The sequence below is a fragment of the Hypanus sabinus genome, unplaced genomic scaffold (assembly GCF_030144855.1).
Source record: "Hypanus sabinus isolate sHypSab1 unplaced genomic scaffold, sHypSab1.hap1 scaffold_634, whole genome shotgun sequence".
In the NCBI taxonomy this organism is placed as follows: domain Eukaryota; kingdom Metazoa; phylum Chordata; class Chondrichthyes; order Myliobatiformes; family Dasyatidae; genus Hypanus; species Hypanus sabinus.
The window spans coordinates 145,933-166,208 of NW_026781490.1; the positions used below are offsets into that span (position 1 = coordinate 145,933).

At 45.8% G+C, this 20,276-nt stretch overlaps 1 protein-coding gene across 3 annotated transcripts; it reads right to left on the minus strand.

Annotated features, from left to right (window-relative positions):
- Positions 1 to 1,807: 1,807 nt before the first annotated feature.
- On the minus strand, positions 1,808 to 16,074 carry LOC132389704 (zinc finger protein 585A-like). 3 transcript variants are annotated; one of them, XM_059962265.1, is made up of 4 exons: positions 15,878 to 16,074; positions 14,753 to 14,920; positions 7,889 to 8,881; positions 1,808 to 7,804 (listed from the first exon to the last, which is right to left on the minus strand). In XM_059962265.1, the coding sequence occupies exons 3-4, from the start codon at positions 8,477 to 8,479 to the stop codon at positions 6,917 to 6,919; spliced, it is 1,479 nt and encodes a 492-aa protein (XP_059818248.1). In that variant the 5' UTR covers positions 8,480 to 8,881; positions 14,753 to 14,920; positions 15,878 to 16,074; the 3' UTR covers positions 1,808 to 6,916. The 3 variants fall into 3 exon arrangements, with proteins under 3 accessions (XP_059818248.1, XP_059818247.1, XP_059818246.1); XM_059962264.1 differs by having other exon boundaries at positions 1,808 to 8,881; positions 14,753 to 14,916; XM_059962263.1 differs by having other exon boundaries at positions 1,808 to 8,881.
- Between the last annotated feature and the right edge of the window lie 4,202 nt (positions 16,075 to 20,276).

Genomic DNA, 20,276 nt, shown 5'->3' on the forward strand with positions numbered 1-20,276 from the left:
CGGCTGCTCTCCCTTCTTAGCCACAAACTTCTGCCCGATCCTCTTTTCCTCGATTCCCCTCGGTCTCCACACATCTGCTTTTCTCTGTTTTATGTGAGGACGATCACTGAGTCTTCACCACCCTCTGTGGTGCGGATTTACAAACATTCACCACCCTCAGAGTGGAGACATTTCCCCTCATCTCAGTCCCGGACAGTCCATCCCTGTTTCAGAGACTGGGATCCCTGGTTCAACCGGTAATGATGTTGTGCATTTCAATGTGTTCACCTTTCAGTCCTCGCTTCTCTAAATGAAAGGGTTATCACATTTGATCGTTCTTCATATGATGACCCCACCACTCCAGGGATTAGTCTGGTGCAGCTTCATTGCACGCTTTATAACAAATACTCTCTAACCTCTCTGTTCATCCTCTGTGGAATTAATTTCCATCTTCTGCAGCACCGTGTTGGTCCAACCACTTACTTCCCACCCTTGTCACTATTTCCACCATCCCACCTCCCCCCTCACCTGGATCCACCTCTCACTCCCCGGCTCTTGCCTCATCCCCACCCCTCTCCTCTTTTCTCTGACTATTTCCCGTCTACTCTCAGTCCAGAGGGAGGGTCTCGGCCCGAAATGTTGACGGTCCATTTCCCTCCACAGATGCTGCCCGACCCACTAAGTTCCTCAGGCAGCGTCTTTGTATCCTGGTAAACTGACAGCCTGACAATGTGGACCATGGATACCCCTTCCTCTAAAAGTCATCGAATCACTCAGACGGCTAATCGCTGACAGGAATTATATTTGTTGGTCATTACATTCCAGCTGGATGGAGTTGATGGGGAGTTCGGCGTGTCCCCGTGAAACAGCCGAACGGCCGAGCTCTCTGCACTGTCCCTCCGGCTCCGGCCAGTGGTGGCGCTGTGGGGACCACCGGCCAGTGTCTTGAGCAGAGGGAGACGCGCAGGCGCGCTGCCGACACTAAGCCTCGCAACTCCGAGCGGCGGTGAGCCGGGGCCGATGTCGGGTTTGTGTAAATCGGGGGCCGGTAGCAGTGAGAAAGGGCCTGGCCCAAGCTCTGTCGGGTGGCTGTGGGCTCCAGGCACTCCTCAGCCCCGGTTTTAACTTTGCGACCGAGCCCGGGCTGTGGGATCAATTCCTTGTGGTTCTCCAAGGGGTGAAGGGGATCTGTCCGTGTGTGTGGGTAGAGGTTATCAGTGGAGCGTGGGAGTGGGGTTGTAAGCGTGTTGGGTTCTGTTGCGAGAAAGTGGGATGATTGGACATTCCGTGATAGAGGGAGGAGGGTACCAAGACAAACTAAGTTGTAAACGAGGGATGATCTGGTGAACTGGATCAGACAGCTTAGCTCGCGTGTCCTTTCAGGAAACAACTCTCTCTTCATATTAATGACTGTCTAAGCTTGCTGTTCACAAGATTATGAGTTACAAGATTGTGTGTTACAGAGCCCCAGAGTCCAGGACAGCTGTCTCCGTCATGGGCTGCGAGTGCAGATTGGGAAGGGGGAGGGTGTGTCAGTGACACGGGTTTCTACATCCTCCTGTGAGGTATAAATGTCCTTACAGTGAATTCTGATATGCTGGCATATCGGGAGTCTGAAAGGGAAAGGGAATCAGTAAGGGGCTCAGGACAGAGTTTTAACAGAAGAACATGTTCAGGGGTAAAGGGGTACAGGAGCTGTCTAATAGATCATTTTATTTATTTATTTTTTGTTTGTGTGAACTCACAGAAGGTGACTGAGGAAGAAGCTTGTTGAAGGAGGATACCCAGAGGCGAGCAGGTCAGGCACAGAATCAGGAATTGAATTGAATTGACTTTATTTCATACATTCATGAGGAGTATGTCTCCATCTAAATGTGCAAAGTGCAATCATAGTAATTTATAAGAGTTTATAATAATTAAAACAGACAATGTAATATAGAGTACATTCAAGTCAGCGTCAGTTCATCAGTCTGATGGCCTGGTGAAAGAAGCTGTCCCAGAGCCTGTTGGTCCTGGCTTTTATGCTGTTATGATGGTAGCAGCTGGAATAGAGTGACAGAGATGTGATTTCCTATGTCACGGGTATAGACAGTCGTCTCAAGTGAGGAGTTTGTGTGGAGATGCAGCTTCCCTGGAGGTGGAGGAAAGAGGACACACCAACAGGTGGAACCAGCTGTGGGAAGACATGGTTTGTCAGGTCTGACGATGAGCTGAATGTACCATAACCTTCAGACTGAATCAGAAAACCATTCCGAGGGTATTTGAAATGTCAGAAGCAGGGGAGATGTGATCACATATGCAGAGAGCAGGGTTTGTGTCTACAGAACCTCAGTGAGATGGATCAAGTGCAGGGTTGAAAGCACAGTGTTTGATGCGGGATTTAATCACTGATTGTGACACTGTGAGAGGGTTAGTTTTGCTGTAAGGCAGCAACATTAATGGAAGACACAGGAACTTCATCAATTGCCAGTTATTTAGCAAAAGTGACCAATCTCAATGCGACCTTGACAGAAACAGATACTTCCAATGGTGACAAAGGGGTTCAGTATGGATTATTTTAGGTTGGAGAGGGGTGTGGAGTTTTGCAATCAATGCCTTGCGGTGCCACCATCGTTAATTGAGCATGTCCGGAGTGGTGGATCAAACAGCACGGAAACAGGCCTTTGGTCGGCCATACCTGTTCTGACCATCCACTCACTGTCTACACTGGTCCCATTTATCAGCACTTGGTTCACAGCCGACTGTATCTCGGCAGTTTCAATGCTCATCCTCTTCGTAAATGTTGTGAAGGGACCTGCCTCCACCACCACCTCGGGCAGTGAGTTCCAGATTTCAGCTACCCTCTGAGTGAGAAATCTCCTCCTCAGATCCCTCCGAACCACTTCATCCTCTGCTTAAATCCATGCCCTCTGATCGGTGACATCTCTGTCCCAGGATCGTGGCCGATATGGGCATCAGTGAGTTCTTTCATACGGTTCAGCATGGTAAGTTGCTGTCGAAAGTTAGATCACACGGGGTCCAGGGAGAGCTGGTTAACTGGATGCACAGTTGTCTTGATGGTAGGAAGCAGAGAGTGATGGTAGGAGGCTGTTTATTGGACTCGAGGCCCGAGCCCAATGAGGTTCCTCAGGGTTACACCCCATTGCTCTCATTATTCATTGATATTTAATTATATTTGGATTTGCATAGTTGGTTGAATTCTGTGCTCTACTTGATCTTTCATCGATCATGTTACTATTCTAAAGATTTGCTAAGTATTCTTGTAGGAAAAGATATCTCATGGTTTTATGTGGTATCTGACTATATAAAAGTTATGTACTCTGATAATAAAATTTACTTTGAACATCAACCATTGCTACTTGTCATCTGGATCAGTAATCTGGTTAAGAATATACAGGATATGGAGAGTAGGTTTGCAGCAAGTTAAAACGATTAATTTTTCTCAAAAAATATTAAGTATAAACACTCCGCTCTGTTTCCCTCTCCACATTCAACCACCCCTCCCTTTACTGTCTTCCCTCTCTGCCCCGTCCACTCTCTCGTCCTGACATTTCACATAAGTTCCGTGTGAAAGTGAATTATTTTCAGGGAATCTGAAGGGGAATTCTTCACTTTGGTGAAGAGGTTGGTGAGAGTATGGAATGAGCTGCCAGTGGAAGTGGAGGATGTGGGTTTGATTTAGACACTAAAGAGGGATTTGGGTGAGGACATGGGTGGGAGGTGTATGGAGGCTCTGATGCAGGTAGCTGGAAATGGGCAGTAACAACAAAAACAGGTCAGCATTGACTAGAAGGGCTGATAGGCCTGTTTCATTGCTGCTTGGCTCTGTGATTCTAATAATATTGTGGTTTGTAATTTCCACAGTTAGTACATTGCTACTAATGTCCGAACCCAGAAATTTGCCCAAACAAGAATTGAAAGACTCTTGGCTGGCTAAAAAAAGTGTCTGCAAGCTGTGATACTTGCCAAAGGGGGTGCTACTGAAAATGTAGGGCGCCCAAACATTTGCTTCTGGCCCTTTTCCTTTTTTTGTTATTTTGAAACTGTAATAGATTGAAATAAAAATGTAATCTTGCTTAAATATTAAAGAAATGTGTCATCTCTAACTTTATGCCTTTTGGAAATCAGGTTGTCTTTTACTCGCTGATCTATTCACATTAGCAGAACTTTTGACAGGGGATCAAAAGCAAGGAAAATCATTGGGAAAATCAGATCGCTACTGGAAGAGTGGATTGGGAAAATCAGTTCTGCACTGGATCTCAAGAGAGAGAATTTCTAGAATGTCTATGAGATGGCTTTTTAGAACAGCTTGTTGTTGAGCCCACTAGGGGATCGCTGTACTGGATTGGGTATTGTGTGATGAAACAGAGGTAATTAGAGAGATGGAAGTGAAGGAACCCTTAGTGATGACAACATGATTGAGTACACTGTGAAATTTGAGAAAGAGAAGCCAAAATCAGATGTGTCAGTATTTCAGTGGAGTAAAGGAAATTACAGTAGCATGAGAGAGGAACTGGCCAAGGTTGACTGGAAAGGGACACTAGCAGGGAGGACGGCAGAGCAGCAGTGGCTGGAGTTTATGCGAGAAGTGAGGAAAGTGCAAGACAGATATATTCCAAAGAAAACTAAGTTTTCGAATGGATAAAGTATGTAACCGTGGCTGACAAGAGAAGTCAAAGCCAAAGTAAAAGCAAAGCAGAGGGCATACAAGGAAGCAAAACTTAGTGTGAAGACAGAGGATTGGGAAGTTTTTTTTAAAAACTTACGAAAGAAAAGTAAGGTCATTAATAGAGAAAAGAAGAACTATGAAAGAAAGATAGCAAATAATATCAAAAAGGATACTAAAATCTTTTTCAAGTATATAAGGAGTAAAAAAACAGGTGAGGTAGATATAGGACTGAAAGAAAATGATGTTGGAGAAATTGTAAATGGAGATAAGGATATGGCGGAGGAACTGAACTGACTCCATGTGTGTATATGCAATTATGATAAGAAATACAGACCATAAAACTTAAATGACAAGCTGGCTCAGAAAAATAAATCATCACTCTGGATGAAAACATTAACCAGTGAAATGTGTATGACCCTCCATGGGAGACATCCCAATGATCTGAGCAGACGAGATGGTGACAAGGAAGCATCGAGCACCTGACTGAGAGTTGGAGACTTCTTCCCAGAAACAGAGGAGTTCCTTGCGGAAATACAGGACGAGGTGGGTAACAAAAGTAAAACAAATCGAAACTTCATGAAATACAAACAAACAAGGCAGTAAGTGCAGAAAAGGCCAAGAGAAACCAGACACAGTCCAACACATTCTAGGATCCTGCAGCAGTTTAACTCAATCTGATTACTTACGCAGGTACAATCAAGTGGCAAATATCTTTCACCAAAATCTTGCTTTAAAATACAAACTCATGAATGCCCTCCATCACCTCATGAAAACACCATAAATTCAAGCCTGATCCAGTTTTAGAGCCAAAATATTGCAAATTATATGATCATCAATACATTATTTCAGATAGGTCAATCCATCTGGTTATAATATTACAGGATAAACAAGCAGGAACAACTCCCCCAATAGATAAAACCATTCCTAACACACATGTTCCTCAGCCAGTGGAACACCTCACCACAGGTAGTGTTTGTGTCATCAGTCAGATAACCTAATTACTTTCTCTGTCAATCTGCTTCCAAATGTCATTCGTTGACATGCCCTGTTGCTGAATCCCCTCTCCTCATCATACGTTCTCACCCCGAACATCGTCCAGGGCCCCAAATTCTGCTCTGTGCAGACCTCCCTCTGGTTTCTGACCCAGCTTCATTGAAAATCCAATTGATGACTTCCCACTCTGCTTTCAGTCTTTAGAGGACAGTGGTGTTCGCTAACAACATTTTAGAAGTGGGGAAAGTGACCCATAATGTGGACATGAGTCGTGATTAAGGAGGTTAACTCCCAATGTCATTCTTCCTCAGCCCAGAGATTAGAGGGGCAAAGAACATCTCAGACAGAACTGCAGTCAGCTCGACTTCTTCAGTCTGCAAGAAATTCAAGGGAAACATATTCACCCACAGAGTGATGACTGTTTGGACCTCATCCCAGGGAGAGTGAGAGGTGAACAACAGGGGAGGATTTGAAAGATCTGTTGTGGAACAGAATCACTGGCAGGGTTCAGCCAGCCTGAGTTGACTCTCTACTGTACACTAGGTGTGTTATAAATTCACTAAGTAACAGAGACAGTGCTTAAGATAGAACTGATTCATTTGTCACAGATCTAGTCCCATTAAAGGTGAATATGCAGCAGAAGAAACTCCTCCCATGCCCAGTGACCAGGGTGCAGAACTGGGTGTGGTGAGCAGCAGCAATAATTGCAGAGTTCAACACTTACAATCACTCTCAAAATAGCATTCAGCAATGGTGATGGACAAATATCCAGCATGAAGCTTATTGAAACTTTCTCCCCTGTGTGAATCCGGTAGTGTGTTGTAAGTGTAACACACTGTAAGGTTTCACTGCTAATGTAATGACCTCTCTGTAATGTTTCACTGCTGAGGTAGTGGTTTCTCTGCAGCAGCAATGTTTAGGATACAACTAGAGATAACAGGGTTTTGTAGTGCTGGGCTATCCAATGACAGAAATGTTCTTTCTTGTGAGTCTGAATGAGAGAATTTCATGGGCTTTTGTTGTGGAGAGATGAGAAGCCACAAATGGGGAGAGTGGGCCCTTTTTTTTACTTTACTAACCATATAGTCAAAGTAAGAATTATGAATCACATCTTGTGTACTGTTTGTTATTTTGGGGTATTGATTTGTAACAGGGGACGCGGCGCAGCATCCACACACATTTGGCCGAGCTAGGGGGCTATCACCCCCTATATTAAGCTGCTAGCCGGAGTGAGAGTTACATAAGGTTAGATGACTGAGTGAATACATTCCCACATTAACAGGAGGTTAACGGCCTCTCTCCAGTGTGAACTAACTGGTGTGTCAGTAGGCGAGATGACCGAGTGAATCCCTTCCCACAGTCTGAGCAGGTGAATGGCCTCTCACCTGTGTGAATTCGCTCATGTACCTTCAATTGAGATGATTGAGTGAATCCCTTCCCACAGAATATGCAGGTGAACGGCCTCTTCCCAGTGTGAACTGACTGGTGTGCTTGTAGGCCAGCTAACTGTGTGAATCCCTTCCCACAGTCTGAGCAGGTGAATGGCCTCTCCCCAGTGTGTACTCGCTGATGTACCTTCAATTGAGATGACCGAGTGAATCCCTTCCCACAGTCTGAGCAGTTGAATGGCCTCTCCCCAGTGTGAACTAAGTGGTGTGCTTGTAGAGTAGCTAACTGAGTGAATCCCTTCCCACAGTCTGAGCAAGTGAACGGCCTCTCCCCAGTGTGAACTCGCTGATGGACTTTCAGTTGAGATGACGAAGTGAATCCCTTCCCACAGTCCAAGCAGGTGAATGGCCTCTCCCCAGTGTGAACTCGCTGATGTACCTTCAGTTGAGATGACCGAGTGAATCCCTTCCCACAGTCTGAGCAGGTGAATGGCCACTCTCCAGTGTGAACTGACTGGTGTGTCAGTAGGCAAGATGATAGAGTGAATCCCTTCCCACAGACTGAGCAGGTGAATGGCCTCTCGCCAGTGTGAACTGAATGGTGTGCTTGCAGGCTAGATAACTGTGTGAATCCCTTACCACAGTCTGAGCAGTTGAACGGCCTCTCGCCAGTGTGAACTGACTGGTGTGCTTGCAGGCCAGATAACTGTGTGAATCCCTTCCCACAGTCTGAGCAGGTGAACGGCCTCTCCCCAGTGTGAACTCGCTGATGTACCTTCAGTTGAGATGACAAAGTGAAACCCTTCCCACAGTTTGAGCAGGTGAATGGCCTCTCTCCAGAGTGAACTGACTGATGTACCTTCAGTTGAGATGACCGAATGAACCCCTTCCCACATTCTAAGCAGTTGAACGGCCACTCTCCAGTGTGAACTGACTGGTGTGCTTGTAGGTTAGCTAACTGTGTGAATCCCTTCCCACAGTCTGAGCAGGTGAATGGCCTCTCCCCAGTGTGAACTAGCTGATGTACTTTCAGTTTAGATGATGAATTGAATCCCTTCCCACAGTCTAAGCAAGAGAACGGCCTCTCCCCAGTGTGAACTGACTGGTGTGCTTGTAGGTTAGCTAACTGTGTGAATCCCTTTCCACAGTCTGAGCAGTTGAACGGCCTCTCCCCAGTGTGAACTCGCTGATGTACCTTCAGTTGAGATGACGAAGTGAATCCCTTCCCACAGTCTGAGCAGGTGAACGGCCTCTCCCCAGTGTGAACAGACTGGTGTGCTTGTAGGCCAGCTAATTGTGTGAATCCCTTCCCACAGTCTGAGCAGGTGAATGGCCTCTCTCCAGTGTGAATTCGCTGATGTATCTTCAGTTGGGATGAGTAGGTGAATCCCTTCCCACATTCCGAGCAGGTGAACGGCCTCTCCTCAGTGTGAACTCGCTGGTGATCCATGAAGTCAGATGACCGAGTGAATCCTTCCCCACAAATTCAGCAGATGACCAGCCTCTGCCCAGTGTGAACTGACTGGTGTGTCCACAGGTGGGAAGACGACTGAATCCCTTCTCACTCACAGAACAGGTGAATGGCCTTGTCCAGTGTGAACTTGCTGATGTACATTCAGTTGAGAAGACCCACTGAATCCATTCTCACAGTCTGAGCAAATGAACGGCCTCTCCCCGTGTAAAATTTCCGCTTTGCCAGTCGGTCAGATGACCAAGTGAATCCCTCCCCACAGCCTGAGCAGGAAGGATGATCGAGTGAATCCCTTGCTCCACTTCTTAAATATCTGGACAGAGACAGCAAAATTGGCATGTTGTGTTCGAAATTCCCGTAGATAAATTCCTTGTTTTTAGCCTGTAAAAAGATTTACAAAATCCATCAATGTGTGTGGGGCAACTTTTCATATGAGATCACTTGAGTTGTCACGGTGTGATCTGGCAACACACTCTTACAGTGAAGTTCAACCCAAGTTGGAGAGAGAAATCATCTTCTAACTGGGCACAGTGCTGGTACCTGGAATGACCATCAAACTCTCTGATGCTCTTCCTGTCTCTTTAAGAATGGGGCATCTCTCCCATCTCCAATCTGTGACCCGGCTCAGTTTGACTCTCGCCATTGGTATTGCTCCCTCTTCCCACTGAGCAGCATGGGCTCCTGGCCCCACTGTAACTGAAATACTCTCACACAAATAGCCTGCAGTGCATTCCACGCACCCACCACTCTCTGGGTAAAAATCTTACCCCTGACATCCTCTCGGTATCTATTTCTAAGCACCATAAAACTATGCCCCTTCGTGTTAGCCATTTCAGCCCTGGGAATAAACCTCTGCCTATCCACACGATCAATGCCCCTCATCATCCTCTACACGTAAAAAAGGCTCTAAACATAAACAAGGAAATTACACATAGCTTTGGGAAATTGTCAGAAGTATACAAGATTATGAGGTTATAGGGTAAATGCAAGCAGCTTTTTCCACTGAGCTTGGGTGGGATGGCAACCAGAGGTCATGGGTAAGTGGGGAAGGTGAAAATTTAATGGGAACATATGGAAAAGCTCTTTACTGAAATGGTCGTGAGAGTGTGCAATGACATGTCAGCACATGTGGTGAATACGAGCTCGGTTTCACCATTTCAAAGAGGTTTTGATGGAAGCCTGGATGGTAGGTGTATGGAGGGCGATGGTCTCGGTGCAGTTAGTTGCAATAGACAGCTTAAATGTTTTTTTGGCATTGACTAGATGGGCCAAATGGCCTGTTTCCATTTTGAACGTCTCCATTATTCTATGACAGAGAAGCTGGACAAACTTGTTTGGAAGGGAAAAGGTTGGAGTGACAACGGAGCAGCAATAGCTGGAATTTCTGGGAGCAATTCAGGAGCTGAGTGATCGACATATCCCAAGGAAGTGAAAGCATTGGAAACCAGGAGGACACAACCATAGTTGAATTGAGAAGCTAAAGCCAACATAAAAGCCAAAGAGAGGGCAAACAAAAGAGCAAAATCTATTGGGAAGCGAGAAACCAACAGAAGACAATGAAAATGTTCAGATGAGCTCAGGGCATGGATGATGATTAATGAGTCTTGGTTGCACCCAAAAGTCTGAGGCATTTAAAGGAACGAAATATCCGGGGCTTCAATATAACCAGAAAGCCAAGATTCCCTGCACCAGTTACGTTTCAACTGTTACACAGTTAGGCACATAAAGTCTCTACACCCTCAAAATTTCACTTCTGAAGGCCTCCCACTTACAAAGTACTCCTTTGTCAGAAAACAGCATGTCCCAATCCACACTTGTCAGATCCTTTCTGATACCATCAAAATTGACCTCTCTCCAATTTAGAATCTCAACCCATGGTCCAGACCTCTCTTTTTTCATCTTTATTTTGAATTTCATGGCATTATGAACACTAATTTCTGTCACCAGCCCTGGTCATTGCCTTACAGCTTATTGCACACTTCTACATCAGGAATTTTACGTACCAATTAAGGGCACATTTGACAAACTCTACCTCATCTAGTCCTTTTACAGTATGGGAGTCCCAGTCAATATATGGAAAGTTAAAATCGCTTACAATCTCAACCTTTGTTTCTTGGCATGGTCTGTGACCGCTCTGCAAATTTGTTCCTCTAAATCCCTCAGACTGTTGGGTGCAACCAAGCCCCTATAATGGCCACAATATCATAATTCCCTGTCCTGAGCTCATCTGGCTTTCCTACGAGGCTTCTTGCATTGTGATATACACAGCTCAGCATATTCATCGCACCATGCTGAACCATTTGATTGCTGACTCTGTCTGAGGTCTGAACAATATCTGACTGGTATCAAGAAAACAAACTCTCCCTCATTATCACAAAAACAAAGGAGCTGATTGTGGAGGACAGGAGGAGTGGAGACACAGATAAGGGCATCACCCTGGGACTAGTGAACAACCGACAGCTTCCCCAGTTTCTGAATCCCCAGTGGTGGGCACTTAATCTGGACTCCACCGCGTTTGAACCCCTTCCGTCAGCGGCCGACCCTCATGTGATTCTGTGCTATGACACTACGGGGTGCTCATTGAGGAAAGCCAATATTATGCACCCCTCGAGCGAGGGAAGTTCCCAGTCATGGTGATTGGACAGGATTAAGGAAAAGAGGGCAGCACATCACTGGCCGAAGTTCCGGATTTCCTTTTGTGACAGACAGGACTGGTGGCTCCCCGTACCATCGTTAGGGTTTGCCCTGGGTTCAAGTCAAAGAGCCTAGAGTTCATTGCCTTCACCCTGAGGAAACAAGCCTCCAGCACCAAGAGAGACTGGCAAGACTTGGCCGTGGGCCAACTCCGATACTGGAAGGACATTGAGGTGAAGACGGGACATCTGGTAAGACTCTCTTTTAAAATTGACTGAACCCAAGACATTGCACACAATCTCTGCTCAATTTCAGGCAATGAAGTTGACTGCACCAACTGCCCCCGGTCTGGATCACCGTGAAAGAAGGACAGACTCTCCCATCCCTTCCTCAAAACCCCCTCTAGCCTGAGGTAACGTTCCTTGAGGATGGAAGCTCTTTTGTGGATCCATCAGGAAAATGATATTCTGACTATACAATAGTGACATACAGTGAAGTAATTGAGAAGGCCTCTTTTGAAGCAGCTGTCTCTGCCCAGAAGGCTGAGCTGTTTGCTCTGATTCGTGCCTGTATCCCAGCAACAGACTAAAGTGGGAACGTTTACACAGACTCCCGTTATGCATTTGGAATTGTACGTGACTATGGGGCTCTCTGGGAACATGGGGATTCCTGTCTTCCTCTGGCCACCCCATTAGTAATGTCACCTTTGTAAACAACTTACTCACCGCTCTACAGCTACCTCGAGCTTTGGCTGTTATTTAATGAGCGACCCACACCCACATGTTGACTGAGTCACTAAATGCAATGCTTTAGCAGATGAGACAGCGAAAAGTGTGGCACAATCCTAGTAGTTGTAGTCTCCTCGGGTTCCCATCAGGCAACCCTCTGTGACATAAGCAGAACAGGTTAGCCAGACATGTGGGAGGTACATACTTTTCATGGGGACATCTCTGAGCAGCAGCGCAAATTGTGGTCCCAGATGGGGTGCTAGAAAGAACCCAACCTAGCTATTTGTATTACTCCAGCGGGACAGGTTTGTGTTCCTACACAGTTTTTACCAATATTGGTCGATCATATACATGATTTGACACACCCGGGAAAGGGGGGAATGGTTGGTAACCTGTACCCTGCACACTGGGTACGAGTCCCTTGCCAGGTGTCTACAAGTTGATTTTATTGAATTGCCTAGAGTACATTGCTATAGATACTGCTTAGATATTATAGATGTGTTTAGTAGATGCATTGAAGCTATTCCAACTACCAATAATACTACTATGTCTGTTGTGAAGTTATTATTATGGGAAATAATTCCCAAGTATGGCCTGCCAGAGATGCTGAGCTCTCACAATGGCCCACACTTTGTGGTGAAAGTATACGAAGGGGTACCAAACGAACTAGATATCAAGCAACAATTCCACGGTGTACACCACCCACGGGCCGCTGGCAGAGTGGAAAGAGCCAATGGCACTCTGAAGAGTAAACTGGCCAGACTAACAGCGGAGACTGGACTCACTTGGTTGAAGGTCCTACCATTAGCCTGATTCCACATGAGGGTTACCCCACAGGGGAAAACAGGGTTGTCACCAGCTGAAATCATTTCCAGATGGCCCATGAAGACACCCTGGGAACTAAGGCCTTGTGTACCATTGCTCCCAGAAAGTCTACCAGCAAAATTGGATATGCATATCTGAAGGGAAGAGATTGGGAAATATGTATGCCAACTAACCAAAATTTTCCAAGAATTACATTCACAGGTATGACAGGCTTACAAGGAAGAGAACTACCCCACAGAGAGGAGTGACTATCCCACCATAGAACCTGGGAATTTTGTCCTAATCAAGAACTGTGATTGAGGAAAACTCTGACCTCAGTGGACAGGACCATATCAGGTGCTACTGACCACTCCCACGGCTGTGAAACCGAAGGGGCAATCTCGATGGATACATTGAACATACTGAAAATGTGTTACAGAAGGAACTGAGGAGAAGGGCTCTCTCGGACTTAAGGAAAATGTATTCGTTGATAGTGGTCTTTGTGTTTTGCCTTATTGCTCAAACAATATCCGTGGCCCCATGTCAACACCTTTCTGTCTCTCTGTCACACCTCTGCCAAACAGGTAGAACTAGGGGCCTGCTGGGTTTGTGCTGCAATTCCACAGCATGGTAAAACTATGGTTCCAATGTCAGTAATTCCGCTCAACCAGAGTGAGGAACTCTAAGCCTGGGATTTCTCAAATAACACCCGGGGAAGTGAGGTGAGGAACTGCGGTCCAGTCAGAGATGACAGTGGCTGTCAGTGTTTTGAGGGATGGTATCTCAAGTTCCCATCAAATGGAATTTCCTACACTGGGAAACATGAATCCTGGTCTTAGTTGCAGCTGCCCAGCAGCAGAGAGGAATAACAGATTGAGTGCTTTTGGATGATCGCTTTTCTCGCCTATGGAGTAGCCAGGAATTCACGAGAGACAATCAATTTACCTACAGCACTTGAGGAGCTGGCCACAACACTGCAGGGGCCCTGACAGAAACACAGTCCCAAGTAACAGAAATATCTACTGAAATGATTGCAATCTGGCAAACAGTCCTACAAAATTGTAGACTTTATCCCAGCTGAGAAAGGGGGCACCTGTGCTATTATTGACACAGAATGCTGCACCTATATCCCTGATGAATCTACTAACATTACATCCCTCTCCAAGCACACTGCCAAGGTGATTGATAGCTACTAGATAGAAAGCAGGGCATGATTTACATCGGTTCACTGAAGGATCGAAGTGGTGGTCTTTGAAGGTATGTTCAGTAATACATGTAACAGGATATTGCATTATGACCTAATAGTTGTCCATATCAATGTTATAAATACTGTTGTACACTGTTTTTTTTCCCACTGATAAGTCAAAGTTGTACTCATTTGCTTTCCCTGCAAAAAATTACTGCTTTGTTGATCATGTAATGATCAAAAAGAGGGAATGATAAAATGCATAAAAGGGTTAACACTTTGTTAAAAAATAGCAGCCTGTTTTTCTGAAAGAAACTGCTGATAATCAACAGATGTGCTAAGCCATGCTGAGCCATATTTCTTCTTGAGGGTAGCTAGCTAGGGTTTCAGGATGCTTATCTCCTTGCACATTCACATCTAGAGATAGTACAGCTTCAGTCTGTTCTGTGTGTGTGTAAGCCATTATGACTGTTTTGTACTCTGTCTTTAGGGGCTCCAGCTTGTCAAGTAGTAAATAACTTTGGCTCCAGCATGTCTTGTGTGGAGGGTATCTGGACGGATATATCAGTGGTGTAAGGGGAATTGTTAGTCAGTTAGTGGATTGGGCGGGAACAGTCATCAACTGTTCCTGTTTGAGCGACTAACTGAGTAAGCCCGATGCTTGGAATAAAGAGTTTGTACTTATGCAGTCTCTCAGTGACTTTATCCAGATTCGACTTCCACATAATGGGAGTGGTTTCAAAGGGTTGCTGGATGCACATTACCAGACCTGGAGTGATTGCAACTGGGTCTGACGGAGGCATAACTGGTACTTCTGGACATGTTCAGTCTCACTCCAGCTATTTGCTACCTTCCACTGTACAGGTATGAAATGTCTAAAGAACAGGAAGTAAGACTCACCAAAATTTCTCCTGACTGAATCACTGGAATCTCCGAGTCAGTTGGGTTCTCTCTGATTGATGCTCCCAGTCCTCGGGTTGGTTCACTTGTTGCTGCTCCCTCGTCATCAGTCGTGGTTTTCCTCCAGTTGGGGTTTTTCTTCCAATAAATCTCTCACTGCAGGTCTAACTTCAAATTGAAAGATATTGAAGCATATTAACAATAACAAAGAGAACCAAACATTTCCGATTCATGTTATTAAGAACAAAACTCACTGAAATTTAAATATTGAAGGCAAATATACAGTAATGATCTCAGTGAGCAATCTTTTATTGTCCCACACACGTCACAAAACGATATGGAATCAGAAGGAGCCATCATTCAGTCATGGTCAGGCAGAAGGAACAGATTCAGATGATTCAATCCTTCTGATCTGCCCCATCATTCAACCATGGTTGATTTTTATTCCAACACCATATTCTTGCCTTCCTCCTGTAACCCTGTAGCTACTTAACAATCTTTAATGTATTAATCTCCCTCATAAATATACCCAAACGGCAGCCTCTACCAAACTTCACAAATTCCACACTTCAGACACCTTTTGGCCAAAAGATTTTTCTCAGCTGAATTTTAACAGGAGGTATTTTTATTCTGAGATGGTGCTGTCAAATCACAGACTCTCTGTCTAATGGAAACATCCTCTCCATGTACACTGTATCCAGGCTTTTTAGCATTCGGTATGTTTACTTAACCATACATCCCTCCACCACCCCCACCGTCCCTCTGAACTCCATCGAGCACAGGTCCGGAGACATCAAATGCTCCTCATAAATGAAGCCGATCGTTCCTGATATTATTCATGTTAACCTTGTTACCAACACGCCACGTGATCCTCCGTCACAAAGCGGAGGGCGGGGCGGATCTGCGGCACGCAGCCTCACGTGACCTGTTGGTTGGTCTCCCATTTCAATTCTGCGGAAACAGACAGCCTGGGCTCCTGGTTTGAATCGTTCAATGCAGATTAAGTGAAGTCGACACATTTTTGCCGAGCCCATATAACTGGAAAATAAATGAGTAATTGGCCCTCAGTTCGGGGCTCACGGACAACATCGGACCTCCCTGCTCGGGATCAGTCTCAATACTCACCATTAGGAAAGTGATATCTTCAGCCCGGAGACAGTAATCCAGAGCCCCGGCTCCCGGATATACGAGACGAGAAGCCTTTCTCGATCCCGCAGACTTCAGCACCGAGCGTTAAGGAATACACCGCACACCCGGAGACAGTGAGCATGCGCGAAGTGTGGTACGTCATCAGGAGGGCGGGGCCACAGAAACGGCAGCGCGATGTTGCCCACCTACGGTTTAATTGGGGGGGGGGGGGTAAACTGCATCACGTGACCGGTTTTGGTCTCCCACCCCAGAGAGATCCTGTTACCCGCTACTCTGTGGAAAGAAGCAAACTTGCCGCTCACATCTACTCTCACCTTAAATGTATTAGACATTTCAACCCCCAGGAAAAATATATCGTCTGTGTCCACTCTGTCTATTCCTCTCGTAATCTTATAAATGTCCATCCAGTCTCACCCCAGCTTGCGCCGCTCCGGAGAAAACAACACAAGTTTGTCCAACCAGGTCGGGCTGCATCCGTCGAAACGAGCAGTCAACGTTTCGGGCCGAGACCCTTCGTCAGTCCTGAGTTCCTCCAGAGTGTGTGTACGTGTTGATTTGACCACAGCATCAGCAGTGTACTTTGTGTTCGTCCAATCTCTCGTTATAGCTCATGCCCTCTAATCCAGGCAGGGTCCTGGTAAAACTCTTCCCCGCCCTCTCCAAAGCCCCGACATCCTTCCGAGAATGGGGGCGACCAGAACTGTATGAAACACTCCAGATGTGGTCTAACTAGTTTTATAAAGCTGTGTTACGAACTGTGACGTTTTAGAAACGAACCAGCAGCAATAGATTTCACACTGGAGTCTGGTTTTGATGGTTAAAACACTGTTTATTAGTATTTACTTAAACATAGTAACTTAACGAAAGTTAACAGTGTTAAGTGGATATATGTGTAAATATAATTCCCCAGACTATCGAGCCTGAAGAAACAAAGCTTAGAGTCTTGAGATGGTAAAGTAGGAAAGTTCAGAAATCCACGGAATAAATGATGGGAGGGAGATATTTGTGATCCAGAGTGAAATGTAGAGAAAAGGCGGTTATTTCAAAATAACCGTCGACGAAGTTCTTATCCGTTGAATCCGTCCACATACGAGTTATCAGCGAAAATGAACTGTCACAGGAATACCGTCTTTCAGGGGTTACCAAACAATATACCCAGGCAAGGATTAACACAAGATATTCCAAAACCCACTCCTATGGATTATACGAAGTGACAGCCACACACATTCGTTGTGGTTCCGTGTACCGATGATCAACCCATTCTTGTGGGCAGAGGAGAGTTCCAAGCCTCAGCTGCGACTAACTGAAGCTATCAGTTTTTCCAGTCTCTCTCTCTCTCTCTCTCTTTAGACTGGCCGACTGCCTGTCTGCAGATCGCTTTCTCTCTCTGATGGTTCAGTCCACAGTCAGCGCTGTCAGCCTGTGACTGACGTCATAGTCCCGCCTCCTCACGCCGGCGCTCTTAAAGAAACAGTCACAGTACGACCGCAGGCTCGTAACAGCCGCAACACAACTTCCCGACTTTTGAACTCAGTGCTTCAACTAATAAAGACAACCATGCCATTTGCCTTCTTAACCATCCGATCAATCTGTGCAGTCTCTTTCAGGGAGCGATGAACTTGGAGTCTAAGATCCCTCTGATCATCGACACTGTTCAGGGTTTTGCATTTAACAGTGTACTGTCTCATACATTCGACCTACCGAGCTGCCAAGATGATCATCACTAATCAAATCTCACTGAGATTTCTCAGGTCCTGTTGAATTTATTGCCAAGTGCACAAGTACGGGAAGGTACAGGTACAGAGAAACACTGACTTGTGGCAGCATCACAGGCAAGTACTTTCAGATAACACACGGAACATAAATTATACGATTCTCTGTCAGTAACAATCTATAAATATGTTTTATGTCATCAACAATATATAAAATACATTGCGTCATGATCACTATTAAAATGTGCATTTTGTGTCAATAACAGACTTGGAAATGTTGAATTTGGTCCCTGTCTCTCCATTCCTCCTGTAATCCACAACCAGCTCCATTGTTTTTGTCACAATGAGGGAGAGGTTGTTTTCTTGACACCACTGTGTCGGGGTGATGACTTCTCTGTACGCTGCCTCGTTATTAATTGGTATTCGGCCGATCAATGTAGTGTGGTCAGCAAATCTAATTAGCAGATTGGAACCCGCCACTGCAGCCCCACAGTGCACTATGTAGTGATTGCAAAGCTACGAAATTGCATGTGAATAGCCTCCCCTCCCTCAACTCCACTCTTTCTGCCTCACCAGCAGACTGGGACATCTCACATCTCGCTGCCTCCGCCAGGACATTAAACTGTGAACAACTGTGGTCAGGGACTGATCTCTGGGGTACTCCAAACGCTACCCCCTTCCAGTCTGAAAATGACCCACTCATCCAGCCACACACTACCGGCAGTTTATCGACCTCCAACGAAAAAGACTAATCACCTACTCCTGAGGGTCAATACCAATGCTAACTCTGAGTTTACCACCGTCAAATGCCGGGAGGGACATAATAATCAGAAAGTCTCCAGTCACAGCCGTGTAAATAAAATGTGATCTCAGTGGGTGTGTGGCGCATGCTCAGAACGCGAAGGAGACAGACAGACTGAGCCAAGTCACAGACTGATGAAGGGGAGGAATGATCCATTTTGATACAAAGAGGGAGGCAGAGAGTTTGATATTGTTCCTGATGCCGGAACTGTGGCCAGTTAGAAGATGAAGTCTTGTCCCCCCAAGTTGTTTTGAGTTGTGACAGTGTTTTTCTCAGAAGGCACCATGGAAACTAAATAATCTGAGTGGAAATATTGTCCTTCACCTACCGACGTGCTTTGTAAGCTTTTAACAGTGTAGAAAAGACAAAGGATTTGTGTATGGGAATCACAAGCACAACAGCTCGTTAGTTCTGCTGTATCTGTCAGTTCACCAGCGCTTGAATGCCGCCGATCCTTGAATGTGGAGGCGGAGATGCTGGAGAAGTCAGCGCCCCATTCGCTACAAGGAGAGCCCGAACATGTGTCCATGTCCGTGATCTGATTGGATACATCGCCATGACGTTGATAGCACTGTGACGTCATTCACTGGCTCTCATTTTGGAAAGGATTCCGTCGGCCATCGCAGATACACCAACAGCTTCGCTCTGGGAAGCGGCCGTTCACCTGCTCCGTGTGTGTAAAGAGACTCATTCAGTTAACCCACCTTGTGATGCTCCGGTGAGTTCACAATAAATAGAGGCCACATTTCTGTCCGGAGTGAGCAAAGAGTTTTCCTCAATCATCCCAGCTGCGGCAACACCAGGAACTTCACATCAGGGAGGAAGTTCAAATCAGCTCCGTGTTAAATGTTTAACCATCATGGCGACTGAAGGCAGCTGCAGGTTCATGAGGGACTGTTACTGTCAGATTCTGCAGTTCTTGCGGCTGCTCATCGCACCCAGGACTGAACCCTGGTCACTGAGCATTGGAGGAGTCCGTTCTGCTGATGTCAGCCTTAAACTAGACTGATGTTTAATATTGTGGATATGTGAATGATAAATCAGTTCTGTATCAAATCCCGTGTCTCGCTTGAGAGGCCACTCAGCCCAGCTGGTCCCTGCCCATATTTCTGTTCCATATCAGTGTATGAAAATCTACCCCCGCCGTTTCCCTCTCACTCTCCCTGAGATGACAGGTTGCATCTAGTCACCACTCCGTAGGATAGGAGATTTCCCTTGAATGTCATAGAATCACAGAAATCTACAACATATTATCGATACTTTGTCCCACAATGTTGTACCGACCATGTAACTTAGTCTAGAAATTGCTTAGAATTACCCTACCGCATAGCCATCTATTTTCCTAAGCTCCATGTACCTATCTTAACAGACCCTTTTGTATCCGCCTCTACTACCGTCGCTGGCGGTGCATTCCACACACACGCCACTCTTTGTTTAAAAAACTTAGCTCTGACATGTCCTCTGTACCTACTTCCAAGCAGCTTAAACCTATTCGCCCTCGTGTTAGCCGTTTCAGCCCTGGGAAAAAGCCTCTGACTATCCACACGACCAATGCCTCTCATCATCTTATACACCTGCATGAATTTCCTGCATGATTTTCTCCGGGCTGAACAAGACGATGATCTCACTGTGGTTGTGACGTTCTTCAGGGCTCCGGACGAAATTGGTTAAACTCCTTCTTACCCGCTCTTTTCAACGTTTTGGGTCATTTTCACCAATTATAAAGGATTGTGCCTCAGACAGCTGGGTTGTTGCAATTGTTACGTGCCAGCAGCAATAGATCACTAACGGAGTCTGGTTTCGATGTTAAAACCACTCTCTTCATTAGTATAGTGACGGGGTCCTGAATTACCCCTATGAA

What these genes read in the sequence shown, in the direction of transcription:
- LOC132389704 (XM_059962264.1), bottom strand. Translation starts at nt 8,479, where the DNA reads ATGGATCACCAGCGAGTTCACACTGAGGAGAGGCCGTTCACCTGCTCG.